The sequence below is a fragment of the Eleutherodactylus coqui genome, chromosome 13, assembly GCF_035609145.1.
Source record: "Eleutherodactylus coqui strain aEleCoq1 chromosome 13, aEleCoq1.hap1, whole genome shotgun sequence".
Lineage (NCBI taxonomy): Eukaryota > Metazoa > Chordata > Amphibia > Anura > Eleutherodactylidae > Eleutherodactylus > Eleutherodactylus coqui.
Genome location: NC_089849.1, coordinates 99,990,625 through 100,005,549, shown reverse-complemented (window position 1 = coordinate 100,005,549; position 14,925 = coordinate 99,990,625). Strand labels below are relative to the sequence as shown.

At 43.2% G+C, this 14,925-nt stretch overlaps 1 protein-coding gene across 1 annotated transcript in view; it reads right to left on the bottom strand.

Moving 5' to 3' along the window:
• Positions 1–14,925, bottom strand: part of LOC136588543 (myosin-4-like) — a 91,649-nt gene that overhangs the window by 33,826 nt on the left and 42,898 nt on the right. The window contains exons 20-28 of the mRNA XM_066587855.1: positions 10,409–10,664; positions 8,588–8,830; positions 7,813–7,989; positions 6,835–6,980; positions 3,548–3,638; positions 2,747–3,136; positions 2,395–2,521; positions 2,146–2,264; positions 1,268–1,464 (exon numbers count right to left, since the gene is read on the bottom strand). Coding sequence (XP_066443952.1) covers positions 1,268–1,464; positions 2,146–2,264; positions 2,395–2,521; positions 2,747–3,136; positions 3,548–3,638; positions 6,835–6,980; positions 7,813–7,989; positions 8,588–8,830; positions 10,409–10,664 — 1,746 coding nt within the window. The remainder of the gene's footprint in view (positions 1–1,267; positions 1,465–2,145; positions 2,265–2,394; positions 2,522–2,746; positions 3,137–3,547; positions 3,639–6,834; positions 6,981–7,812; positions 7,990–8,587; positions 8,831–10,408; positions 10,665–14,925) is intronic.

Sequence of the window (14,925 nt, the reverse complement as noted above, 5' to 3'; positions counted from 1 at the left end):
ATAGGATAAGGGTGGAAACACAAGGTATGACTGGGCACACATGGCCAAACCACAACTGCCAGAGGCAGCGAATGGTCACAGAGTTTTGCCGGTGATTCGTGCAGCCATCAGCCACCTCAGGTAGGTGCGATTTAGCTGCATGCGGGCAGTCACACCGTGTGTTTTAACCCTTTGGATTCAGGGTTTCCTAGGGGGCTTTCTCTTTCTGCCATTATACAATGGCGCCATCAGCTGGCTAGAGTCAGCACTGTTGTATGGGACATGCTGGAGAGGCCCCCGACAGAAATACAGAATCAGTAAGACATGATTCTGTATTTCTAGGGAGTTAAATGGGGAGAATAAATTGGGCTCTGTGCATCAATTGTCCTTGTAGACCCAAAGTCCACCAGTCGGACACAGAGTACAGTTATAGAAGGGGTTGTTTCTACTCTAATGTAGTGGGGCAGAGGCGTAACCTGAAGCTCTTGGGCCTCCTGCAAAACCTATAACAGGGCCCCCAACTATAATGCTTTATTCATAATACTGGGCTCCCTATATGGAGAGAAGAGGCTTTATGGGCCTCCTAAGGGTCCTGGGCCCGGGTTCAACCCCATGCCCTGCATCGCCTACAGCTATGTAGGGGATTTACTAAGACTAGCATTTCATAAGTCAGTCTTAAACCTAAGTGCGCTGGAGAAAGAGGAGAACATGCCTCTTAATAAATTTCTTGCATCTTTGTCTTTCCGTGTGTTTGATAAATATATCTCTATATACAATAGTGTGGTAATGTTGCATTAATAAATAGTTACATTTGACCAATGTAAATGGACCCATAAAGGGGCCAAAAGTCTTCCAAACGCGACTTCCACCTCGACTGTTTGATTGTTAACCCTCACCCCCCTCAGTTGTCTATCCTGAATATCTTGCGCCTCACTTACCCTCCGTTACTTGTCTGCTATATTGTGGCTGAGCAGCATTAGCAGAAGAGGCTGTGAGCTCCTGTGCTGGAGGGAACATCGGCATTGCCATGATGCCAGCCCCTGCAATTTATCAGAAGTGCTCTGCACAGAGGGGAAGAGGCAAACCTTAGGTTGATGTGCAAAGAGGTAGAATACCATATGGGCCACAAGAGGTATGAAGAGCAGAGAGGGGAGATGCAGGTAGCAGTTGTAGGCCTCCATTTTTACTTTACATTTTGCCCTGATGACAGCCATCCGTCCCATAGCAGCTACTATGGCTGCTACAGCGGTAGTTCCTACACTATGGATGGGTAATATCATTAACTCACTTGGCTTCTTCTAGTTCCTCGGTCCGTTGTATGGCATCTGTCTCATACTTGGTCCTCCACGTTGCCACTTCATTATTGGCTTTGGACAACGTGCGCTGAAGCTCTGATTTAGCTTCTTGCTCCTCATCATATTGCTCACGTAGAAGATCACAGTCATGACGAGCGGACTGGAGAGCATGTGCAAGGGCGTTTTTAGCCTAAAAGAAACAATATTAGGCTGATGTTAGTTTATTTTGGGAAAATGCCATTTTTTCATTTTCTCCGTTATAGGAAAACTAGCTGATATAACCGGCCTCACCAAGTTAATTTGATACAGGTGAAAATTTTATGAAGTCAAGGTTACTTTAGAGTAACAGAGGAATAAAATATGTATAAATATAGAGGATTGTTAGATTCTCCTCAGGCTGCATGTACAGATGTCCCTCTGCAGAATGTGCCACCCCTCCCACTCTCTTCATTTAGTACAAAAGAATGCTCATGCCAAATTTCACACTTGTACGACATCGGGAAGTTACATTTATAGAGGCGCACTTAGCTTTGCAATTAGCATTGAATAATCAAGTTGTGACCCCTTTACTTTTCCTATTTAGGACTTAAAGAATGGTCCTGCCAAATTTCATGTTTGTATGACATCGGGAAGTTAGAGAATTAGTGGTGAGTCAGTCAGTGAATGAGGGCTTTCACGTATATATATATATATATATATATATATATATATATATATATATATATATATAAAACACTAAACAGAATTCTATGTGTGACCAATAAAACCCCAAAAAAGCACCACTAAAGAGCGTCAACACCATCAAAATATCAGCTATCTGAAAGAAGCCTTATAAACATTTGGATGCGTCAATTGAGGGAAGTTCTCTTACCTTGGTTTCTTCTTCAAGGAGTCTTCTAAAGTCCTCTATCTGTTGCGTGAAGGCTGTTTTGCCTCTGCTCAGTTGAGTAATCAGAGCCTCTTTTTCTTCAATCAAATGAGATGATTCTCCTAACATAGAAACCTTAAGATTAGAGCCAATATTTCTAAGATTTTAGGTAGCATTAGGTTAGATCCCAATGTTCCAGAAATATTTTTTATGACACTTTCTTGAACAACCAAACAACTGAACAATACGAACCATGTTCATTCTGTAGACGAGCCTTTTGCGTGGTAAGGTCATTGATAAGTCGAACATTGTCTTCATGTTTAGCCTTCATTTCAGATAGTTGGTCCTCCAACACCCGGCACACTTTTTCTAGATTCGCCTACAAAAATAATAATTTACATGATATCATAGATTTCCTTGAGATTTTAAGCATTAGAAAATAAATTTGGGCAAACAGGAAGTATTCTAGAATAGTAGACCAATTGAGCAACAGTATAATTATCATTCGTATGTCCATGAGATTATACATCAGGGAATATTTATGGTAATTGGTTAACTTGAAAATCTATGATTAGGATTGGTTAGTGGCAGGTTAACGTCTCACCTTAGACTTGGAGATAGACTCCATGTTTCCCGCCAGGTCATCTATTTCCATTTTGAGTTCAGTCTTCTCTTTCTCAAGTTTCTGTTTGACCCGTTGAAGGTTTTCGATTTGCTCTCCAAGTTCAGCCATGCTGTCTGCCTGTTTTTTTCTCAGGGTAGCCGAGAGAGATTCATGATGTAGGGTGGCTTCTTCTAGATCTCGACGCAGTTTGTGGAATTCTGCTTCCCTCTTCTTGTTCAATTCGACCTGAACAGCACTTGCTCCACCAGCTTCTTCCAGTCTTTCACTGATATCTTCTAACTCTCTAGACAATTCTGCCCGTTGTTTCTCTACCTTGGCTCGAGCTGTCCGTTCTGCTTCAATTTCTTCATGTAGTTCTTCATTACTAGCCTTTAGCAAAGTGAAATGCACAAGTTCAAACCAAGGCCTAGTCTACTATCTTTCTGTAGAGTTTGATGATTTAGTAAAGAGGAAACCTATGTGCCAGATCCTTATCTGGAGAACTAGTACTTTCCTTCATTACACAAAAAAAGCATTAATTTTAATGGACATTATGTCATTTCCCCTTTAGTGGCACTATTGGAGAAATCTGGTAGCAAGAGTTTAAATTTCTCATCACTTGGTAATCTGCTTATTGTCAAAGAGCCTTTCAAGCAAGTAGGGTTTGTTCAAACTGAAGAACCATTTAATGCTGGATGGATGGTCTACTTTAATCTACCGGGCGAAAAAGATTCTTCTCTGAACTTCAAGTGTGAATAAGACTATGAAGAACCACCAATACACACATCTCTATGCAGATACCTGTAGTTCCTTAATTTTCTTCTGCAGTTGAGCGCTGATCATCTGCTCATCTTCAGTTTTCCTCTGTATCTCAGAAACTTCAAAATCCTTTCTACCATATCACATAAAGAAGACACAGCTCCAGTTATTGGGGAACCAAATGTACAAATACTACATATAGTTCATGACTGTAAGTCAAAAGGAAAATACATTTTGCCATTTTGTTCTATGCTCCGTTTAGGACTTAAGCGAAATTCAGAAGTTTTCTAGTTTCCTGTTACCAAAGAGCATTGTAAAAGTTCTGACAGTTCAGGCACTTTTACATGGGGCGACTGTCAGGTGCTTAAGTGCCCAACAGCTGTCCCAATGACTATCTCTCCTGTACTTTTACACAGGAGTGATGATCGCTCACTGAATGGAGGCGAAGCGCACCAGAGATCTCTTCTGGCCGCCCGCCTCCATTCAGTGTAAACAGGCAGTTGTTCATAGATAAGCAACTGCCTGTTTAAACAAGCCAACAGTCACTTGGTTTTTACGAGAGCTGAAAAGAGGAGACTCTGAAAAGTGAACGATTCTCACTCACTTGCCATGTTGGGTTCCATGTTTACACATGATAATAGTCTCCCTAGTGATGACTCCAAAGAACCATTACGTATGACTATCGACCTGTATAAAGAGTCCCCTTACATAGCTGGTGCTCAGCTGTTGTGTCATGTATCTAACAGCAGGTTTGAATTAGGCCGCCTGCACATGGGCGGAAATCCCGCGGCGGGATTTTCCGCGGGATTTCCGCCACTGAAAGCCTGCATAGGAGTGCATTACAATACGCACTCCTATGCAGATGGCCGCGGTTTGGCTGCGCGAAATGTCACGCGGCAAACAAACCGCGGCATGTCCTATTTCTGTGCGGGGCTCGCAGAGCCTCGCACAGAAACGTCACTCACCCGGCCGCCGGCTCCGGTCTGCGCATGCAGCCGGCACATGAAAGAGCCGGGGCGCCAAGCGCGGGTGAGTATGCGCTCGTCCCTGCAGGCGCTGGGGTCGGGTCCCGAGGCGAGAATTCTCGCCGCCGGATCCGACCTGCCCATCTGCAGGCGGCCTTAAACAATTGTCTTCTTGCAAGAATAACCAGCAAAGTTTTGAAAAAAAACTTTGAAAGTAAATGAGGAATTAAAAAATTAAAATCCAAATCCGTGAAAAAACTGTCAAAGCAAAGTGTGTGGGCTATTGCTTAGCAACAGCAATTATGGCCCATGAGTGATAACACCACATCTCAATATTTTGTTCCAGGGGCGTAGCTAAAAGCTCAGGGGCCCGGGCGCTAACATTCAGCTGGACCCCTCACCCTCATCCATCTGTACCCGTACCCAAACTGTGCAAATTTACATACATGATCTAGCCCCTTGGCGTAAGTTTCCTAAACAGGATTCATTTCCTGGACTACGAGAAAATCTGTTTGTAGCCCCTTTATGCCGCTTTCACACAAGATTTGTGCATTGCAAGATGCACAAATCACGAACGAATATGAATCCTATTCTTTTGAATGGGATCATACACGAGCAAGTTTTTCCCTCGCATCGCATGAAAATATCGTGACATGTCCTATCCTTGGGCGTTCCCATGGAACGCTTCTCATCGCCTGTTGTTTTAATGGGGCCGGCACAGCATTGCATGGTGTACGAGGTGCATGTGAGTGCAATGCAAGGTTTACCCTTCCCATTGAAAATAATGGGAAACACTGTGATACTCCGCTGTGGCTAAAAAGTATCACTACTTCCCCAATGTGATACGGACTGGTTTTAACACAAAAACCCCTCACATCCGTGGGGACATCGCACGTCGGCAAGCGTGATAATGGCCTTTCCGCGTCCCTTGACATTGTGTAAAGGTCGCAGGTAAACCGAGTGACAGCGAAAAGCAAGGATTTAAAAAAATTAAAAAAAAACTGTTTTGCGCATGTCTGACGGTGAGCTTGGCTAGACCATCCGCAGTACAGAAAAGAAGAAGAAAAGAAATGTACGCGTGGATGCCAGCCGGGCACAGGGTCCACTGCAGTCTCACGCATGCGGAATCTGACCCGCTTGTGTGCAGCCGGCCTTAGGCTGTGTTGATGTTTTTTGTTGCATTTTTGAACTACAATTAAAATAACACATAAAAAAACTGCATGCACCATTAAAAACCGCATGTGGATTCAAATACATACATTTTGTTTTTTTGTTAGTTTTATTTTTAACTGTATGCAGCTTTCTGATGCATATTTTAGTTGTGTGCATCATATACAGTATGTACCCAGGTTATACCAGCTGTACATATATAATTATATACAGGAGATCTCCAGGTTACACCAGCATGGTACATATCACTATATACAGGGGGTATACATTTACTGTATATAGCGATATGGAGCATGCTGGTGTAACCTGGAGATCTCCTGTATATAATTCGATATGTACAGCCATTATAAGTTATACCAGCTATACATACTTGAGTACTCTCCCCTTTCTACTCCCCTCTGGAGCGATGTCTGGGCATCCTGTAAATTAAAGTCCAGGACCGTTGATCACATGATTGCATCACATGACTGGATGTACATTCTTATGCAACCAAAGGTCCTCCTGCACTTTCATTTACTGGATGTGCATCCATCGCTCCGGAGGTGAGGAAAGAGGGGACTTAGACCCTTTCCCTGGTAATCGCTGGCCGGCAGTACATTGATACTGTGACCACTCACAACTGCAGCCTATCAGTGGGAGGACCCCATGCAGTGCAAGTCTGCAGCCTGTAATTGGCTGCCGGCTCCCCGGTAACAGCGTTCCCCCTCTGCAAGTGGCAAATTGCGGGTGCTGCCTCCCTCTACTCTGCCTCCCTCCTACTCCCATAACCACACACTGTCGGATGCACCAATCACGCAGCCGACCATGCTGGTAATGCACACAATCTGCATTTTGTATATGGCGGGGCCTCTGGGCCTCCTCGGCACAGGGGCCCAGTTGCCATTGCAATCCCTGCGACCCATCACGGTACACCACTGTTTTGTTGGGACCCGGTGTTGTCACTGATCTAGAGTGAAGTTCTGACATTGTATCGTTCATAATCCTCTAACACTTCTGCTCTTGGCAGCCAAAAATAGGAAGATGGAGGCTGGGACCCAATACTTAATCATCAATGACCAGGTACCTATGGAAACGTATCAAAATCTGTTTACTAAGCAACATGAGAAATGAATACACTTAGTTATAAGAAAAAAAAATCTGGTTGATGAGCGTGATCCTAAAATGTTACCATTTAGAAGGTTAACTGTTCCTTACTTTTTAAGTTTATCCTCCGAGTTGACCTTATCGTTTTCTAGGTCCATTATTGTATCTTGGCTCAGCTTCAAATCCCCCTCCAGTTTCCTTTTGGTTCTTTCTAGGTCAGCGCGAATTTTCTTTTCCTGCTCAAGAGCCGATTCCAGCTGAAATACAGGAGAGAAATATTTCATATTTCAAATGTAAGTCTATAAAACTCATGGAAAACTGGAGAGAGCTGAAATGTCAGATTTATATAATTTCTAAGGAAATGTGCCAGTCAATGCATGGTTACCCATCCACTTAATACAACTAACTGAGCACTCTCATCCATAAAGTTCTCTACAGGGCTGAATCTCTTACTATCTCATCCCTCATCTCAGTCTACCACCCTACCGCTTCTCTGTTCTGCTAATGATCTCAGATTAAGTTCCTCCATAATCTGAACCTCTCACTCCCATGTCTAAGACTTTTCATGAGTTGCACCAGTTCTCTGGAATGTGCTACCCCCAACAATCTGGGTAATCACCAATAGCCACAGTTTTAAGCATGCTCTGAAAACACCTCTTTCGAGACCCAACATTCCCCAATCCAACTCTGCCCTTTTTTTTCTACATTCTCCCTCAGAACCTGATCCAGTCATTCCATAGTATTCCAAACACTCAATGCATTGAAAGGCACTTTATATTTGGGCTCATGCAGCTTTATGTATAGTAGCTTATTTAGTAAGAGATGGAGGACCCTTGCATAGAACAAGCCCTTTTACCTCATGTCACCCCTATCTCCTCGGAGTGTAAGCACTTCCAGGCATGGCCCTCACTACTTTTGCTCAAATTGTGCATTATTCTAATACTGAACGTATTGTCTGACTTTGTAGATGTTAAGTAGATTTGTAAAGATCTGTGGATTAAGTTGCTACTACATAAATCAAGATAGTTATTAGAATCCATCAGCAGGATCATAAATAGTGAATATGTTCCATGACATAGACCCACATACTTCATCCACTTGCTGCTCTAGTTTCATCTTCATTTTCACAAGACTGTTGACTTTGTCTTCTTCTGCCTGTAGGTCATCGAGTGTTTGTTGATGAGCCTCTTGGATGCTTTTCTTTTCTTTGCTGAGTTTGACAACAGTCTCCTCCAACGCAGCCATTTCTTCAGTTAAATTCTTCACCTAATGAAAGGCGACAAGGTTTATCAATTTTCAATAAAATGTATACTGCCCCCTCATGTACAAGAAAACTAGACTACCGCCCCCTCATGTACAAGAAAACTAGACTACTGCTCCCTCATGTACAAGACTACTAGACTACTGCCCGCTCATGTACAAGACTACTAGACTACTGCCCCCTCATGTACAAGACTACTAGACTACTGCCCCATCATGTACAAGAATACTAGAACACTGCCCCCTCATGTACAAGAATACTATGATACTGCCCCCCTCATGTACAAGACAACTAGACTACTGCCCCCTCATGTACAAGACTACTAGAATACTGCCCCCTCATGTACAAGACTACTAGAACACTGCCCCCTCATGTACAAGACTACTAGAATACTGCCCCCTCATGTACAAGAATACTAGAACACTGTCCCCCTCATGTACAAGACTACTAGAATACTGCCCCCTCATGTACAAGAATACTAGAACACTGTCCCCCTCATGTACAAAAATACTATGATACTGCCCCCCTCATTTACAAGAAAACTATAATACTGCCCCCCTCATTTACAAGACTACTATAATTCGGCACTCCATACATACACACCTTATTTTCTGTGGCATGTTTCTCCTTCTCAACTTTGGCCAAAGTCAGCTCTAGATCATCAAGGTCCTTCTTCAGCTCAATGGTCTCGTCTTCCAGTTTCCTTCTCCGGGCTGTAAGTTCAGAACTCATCTGCTCTTCATCTTCCAGTCTGTCCATCATTTCCTTCATTTTTGCCTCCATTTGGATCTTCGTCTTTATCAGCTCGTCACATCTTTCCTCCGCATCAGACAAATTCTGATTTTCCTTTTTTAGAGAAGGTAAACAATGATTTGTAGAGCACCACATTTATGTATTTAAGATATATACACTATACTACAGACTATATTTTGTGCAAGAGCTGAGCAGGCATGGTGCAGCCAAGGGCCAACCATCAGACCTGTGAACGCAGTGTAGAGTCCAGGAGTGTCATGTGGATGCACTGTGCTAATTGTCCTGTCACCAGTTATGTGTATTGCACAGTGTAGTGTCCCAGAGTGTCATCCTGGTCCCCACCAAATTCGTCATACATATATTGTCTTATGTGGATGCACTGTGCAAAACGGTCATGTCAATTTTCAGTATGTGTGTTGCACAGCTGCGGTGTCTGAGGGGTAACTCGCATAAAATCATCGCCTGTAAGCTCTGCTGCTGAATGTATCTATCTTACTGTGTCATGTGGTACAAGTAAGGTGATAAATGTGTGTGCCTGGGCGCGGGAAGGGTTCTTCTTCAATCTGTGTTGGAGCAGGGTTCCATCTTTCCTGCTGAGGGAACTAACACAGAGTCACATGGGAGCACCATCAGGTTCCATGTTGGCGAAGATGGAAGAGAAGGAAAGACCCGTGGCGTATGAAGTATGGATGTAGAGGAGTGAGTTCACACCAAAAAGAGAGAGAAAGAGCACACCAAAACCCAAATTGCTACTGACACAGGTACCCATTCATATCATGGCATTGATTTTTCCTGTGTGGCCGTCCGCCAGAAGACCACCACACAGAGGTACGTGATTTTTACACCCACGCAGAGAGTGTGCAGGGTGCATTTAAACTAAGTCTTGCCAGAGAGTATGTGGAGATGATCTTGTCTTTGTAACTCCTCCAAAGTATATATTTAATGTCCAGGACCAGTGACATATAGATACCCTATAGGCTGCATACCCTGTAGACTATAGGGCCGTATTGTTCCTGTGTATTTTTGCCTCCCAACCTCTGAGCCTCTGTTTGTAACTACTGCTGTGAATGTACCTCTCATTACCTGTTTTGAAAAGTTTCCTAAGTAAAAGTTTTTCCACGCCCCAACTGTTCCTGAGGACCTGAGGTACGATACACTTGTCAGTGTTTATTCATCCGGCGTGTATGAATGCCGGTGTGTGGAACGGTGGCATTACAAACTGACAACTACAACCTCCATCATCCTGAGGACTACTGGCCCTATCCTCTGCTGCGGTAACTCCCTCCACGACCAAGAGTTGGTAAGTGCCACTGTGACAGGTTCATGCACTACACCCTCCCAACTCCAGCCGTATGCATGAGTAGTTAATTCTTCCCTGCAATATCCCACGCCTGGGTGTTGCCATTGTTAGAGCCACTCACAGGATAAATATACCTGCGCATTACAGACGTTGGCGTCTCTTTGAGGGTATGACTGTGTTACAACAGCTCTAGATGTGATTAGAGTGAAATGATTCAAGATAGGCAAATGTATGGATTAGCACCACTATACACTATTTATGGGATAAAAATAGGGATATTTAGAGGGATATTTATTCGGGATATTCAGTCCTGAAGACAATGATAAATCAATCAACAGCTCATCAATATTTCTGACAAAAAAAAAAAGTACCGATTGGACTTGGACCGCCAGGTCATTTTTCTCTTGTGTAAGAGACACCAGTTTCTCCTCTACATCTTTTCTCTGAGCTTCTGACTTGGCCAGCAACTCCTTGGTCTTCTCCATTTCTTCTTTCAAGTTCTGCATTTCTTTTTCTGTCTCTGCACTCTTCAGAAGCGGTTTGATCTTGAAGAACAACTTCATCCATGGCCAGTGCTTGACATTCATGAATGATCGGATGTTGTACTGAATCGTTGTGATGGAATCTCTATTGTAAATAGAGCAGGGATGAGTGTCATAATATACACTAATGAAAAAACGTTGGTACCGTGTTAGCTAGTAGAGCAAAATGTGATTGTTCCCAGCAAGAGAAACCAAGTAATCTTGTAGATATGATACATTGTAATGGTGACCCCCTAAGACTAATTCAGAGGCCATAGAACCTTCACATCTTTATCAGTGGACTAGTTAAGTATTTATTTCTCTACTCATCCTGTTGTGGTATTCTTTTAAGTGCAAATTAATCACATCCATGTCTGTGCCTTTTCTTAAGTGTGTGTGTATATATATATATATATATATATATATATATATATACACACACACATACACACATACACATACACACATACGCCTCTTCAGATTTATTTCATCAGGCCTGAGGAAGAACCTTGAGTAGGTTCGAAAGCTCGCTACATCATGCATTTTTGTTAGCTATTAATCTACACGATTACTTGGTTTCTCTCACTGGGAACAATCACAAAAAAAAAAAATACTGGCATCCCCTCGTTTGACCCTTATATAGTAAAGACAATCCCTCTCTCCCTTAAAATTTTGGAAAATCATGGAACATATTGGAACAACATTCCATGTGTCTTTGGCCATCATTACAAGGCAAACTTGTTAAAATATCTCCCCTCCCCCCTTCAACTTTACATTGTTGTGACATATTTTTTTTGTCTTGGTTTGAAAATAGGACAATATATTGGTGGCCTTAGAAGCAGCTGATTGACATTGCAGGCTGCTATCTAGTCTGTGATCCACCACTACACCCAAATCCTCCTCTGTAAAAGATGCTTCCAGTTTTACTCCCCATAGCACATTGTGTATGCAGATTATTAGTAAACAGATGCATAACTTTAGATGTATCCGCATTGAACCCGATTAGACAGGTGTATGCCCAAACACTCCAAATCAGCTTGCAACTTATGAACACTTTCCATAGACTGCATTACACTACACATCTCAGTGTCACCTGCGAAAATAGAGGCTGTGCTACTAATCCTATCTCATATGTCATTAGTAAATACATGAAATAATGTACCCCAAGGGTCAGCGTTGGGTTCATCTCTTACTACTAGACCATTTTGAGTAGAAAACATTGACCACAGCTATCTGGATACGATCCTTAACCCCTTAGGCCTCATGTCCACGGGGAAAATCAGATCCACTGCAGATTTGTAACGCGGATTTGGGCTGCGGATGCACTGTAATTGTCTTTTATTTTTCATGCGGGAGATCAATTGAGCTATGTGCTCTATGAGCTCCGCACGAGTGATCCGCACTAAAATGGAGCATGTCCATTTTTTTTCATGCTCCAGAAATTTTTAAATTTACTTTTAAATACCATCCGCGGGTATTTATCTACCTGCGGGTGGTCAATGCATTCCTATGGGGCGCGGATCCGCGTGCGGGAAAAACGCTGCAGATTTTAATTCTTATTTTCCCCGTGGACATGAGGCCTTAAGGACCAGGCTCTTTTGTACCTTAAGGACCAGACACTTTTTAGGGATTTTACCCATGTGGTGGTTTTACTGCCCTACTTTTTTCCTTTAGATACCAAAATTATTTTTGCTGCGGTTTTTTTCATGACATAGGGCCAATGGCCACGGACGGATTTCTGCTGCGTTTCCCGCGGCGGAAATCCGCAGCTATTAGGTTCTATTGAGCCTAATAGCTTTCCTGCTGCCAATGCTCACACGCAGAATTCTGGAGCGAATTTCCGCTGCAGAGAAAAAAATTGCAGCATGTTCTATTTCACTGCGGATTTCCGCAGCAGGTGGTCTCCATTAATATAGTATTAGGCTGCCTGTCCATGGGCGAATTTTCATTGCGTTCCCCGCAGCGATAATCCGGCCGTGGGGAACGCAGCCCCCTGTGGACAAGCAGAGAATCATAGCATGCTGCGATTATCTGCGGTGAGCCTATCTGTCAGATAGGCTCAGTGCGGAGAACCATCAGCTGTCTCCTGCTCCCCGACGGTGGCTCCCGCAGCGGAGATCTGCTGCGTGATATTGCTACATCCGTGGACAGGCAGCCTTAATGGAGACAACGGAAATCCACAGTGGAATTCTGTGATCACTCACGTTTTTAAACACGATACTCCCGCAGCAGAAATCCGCATCAGAATTCCGCAATGCTCGTGGGCATAAGCCCTTAATATAGTATAAATGGACAGCGCAGAAATTTGTGGTAGAATTCCATCCTCACTTCCGTTTTTAAATACGGTAGTCCCGCAGCGGAAATCCGTGGCAGAATTCCATGCCGCTCGTGGACATGAGCCCATATAGGGCTAATTCTTTTAATATCTTTTTCACAGTTTTTTGTTTTACTGGGGGTAAAAAGCTAAAAAAAAAAAAAGATTTAACATTTATAGTTTTTTTTTTATTAGTATATTTACACTAAAATAAAGTACGAGAATGGGTTCCTCCATTTGTTTCGGACGTTTTGATATATAAGATGTATGGTTTGGGGTTACAGAGCACATATAGCGACGATTTTGGTTTATTATTAGGGATGAGCGAGTATACTCGCTAAGGCACTACTCGCTCGAGTAATGTGCCTTAGACAAGTATCTCCCTGCTCATCCTTAAAGATTCGGGGGGGCGGCGCGGGGCGGGGAGCTGCGGGGCAGAGCGGAGAGGAGTGGAGGGGAGATCTCTCTCTCCCTCTCTCCCGCCCGCTCTCCCCTGCTTCCCGCCGCGACTCACCTGTCAGCTGCGGCGGCTTCCGAATCTTCAGGGACGAGCAGGGAGATACTCGGCTAAGGCACATTACTCGGACGAGTAGTGCCTTAGTGAGTATACTCGCTCATCCCTATTTATTATCTTAATGTATATATTGTTTTATTCTGTCTTTTTTTTACTTATCTACCATATTTTTCGTTGTATAAGACGCACCCCCGTTTTACAGCGGGAAAATAGGGAAAAAATGTTTTGAACTCACCAAGGGACAGTGCAGGGTTAGTGCCGATCGATGGAGCAGAAGAAGCAGCAGAGTCTGAAAAAACGGAGCTCCGTGTCACAGCCGCTGTTCAGTGGAGAGAAGAAGCAGTTTGGTGGAGGTGGGGAGCAGCAGCAGTTCCCGCCGGCACTTACCACCAATCAGCGTCACGTATGGGTGGCAGTAGGAAGAAGAGAAAACTGAACTAATCACACATTTGTTTGTGCGATTGCGAGTTTAACGTGCAATCGCACTAACTAAATCGGTGTTGTGTGTTAAACTCTTAATCACGTGAAAAAATGGCGATTACAACGAATTTCGGCACATTCGCTCTATAAGACACAGTAATTATTCTTTTTTCCATGTCCCCCATGACATCATGTAAGACCTCTGGGGGACAGTCACAGGTTTTTGTTTCCTTTTTTAAATTTGACATTTTTCCACTTTAGTTGGGGCGTCCATAGGAGCCCCAGTTACCGGGAAAACATCCCCTGTAGTGACATTAGTCACTGACAGAGCTGATCAGGGGCTGCTGGGACCCTGTAGCTTTGCTGTGCCAGAGGTCACCCAGGGGTCACTGACTGCCGGCTCACGTAGTGAAAGTTATACTTCCACTTTCACTTTTTTAGTACGTAGCGCTCATTGAGCGCTGTGTACTAAATAAAGCAGGAGGCGAAAAGGGTTAAAACCCACTTCTCCCTTCTCCCTTCTCCCCTGGGTTATCAGCTGTGACTAATAGCTGACAACCTGTCCTGCTTCTGATTAATTTCAGAAGTAGAGGCTTTACTCCCCACCATATTTTTACATATGGCTGGGCTTTAAGCCCGGGACTAAGCACCGTAAATTTACAGTGCTTGCTCATAATGGGTCAAATCAGATTTCAATCCAACTACTGATTAAACTTTCTAAACCAATATACCTTATTTTTATTTTTCCGGCGAGAGAGTTCCGAGAGGTCTTTTTTGTGGGAAGAGCTGTAGTTATTAGTGCCAGTTTAAGGTACGTATGAATTTGGATTGCTTTTTCTTGCTTTTTTTGGGAGGTGAACAAAAGAAAAAGTAATTCTGGCATTAGTTTTGTAAATTTTAATGGTGATCACCCTGTGCCATAAATATTTCCTTTGTCTGGGTCATTTCAAACACTGTAATACATATGTGCTTAAAATTTTTCTTAGGCATTTTATCTATTTAAAAAGAATTTTTGTGAGGGAAAAAAAATGTTTTTTTTAACTGATGTTTGTTTACCTTTAAATTAAACTTTATTGAACGCTTGATGCTATTCTTTAAACCCCCAAAGGGACCTGAAGA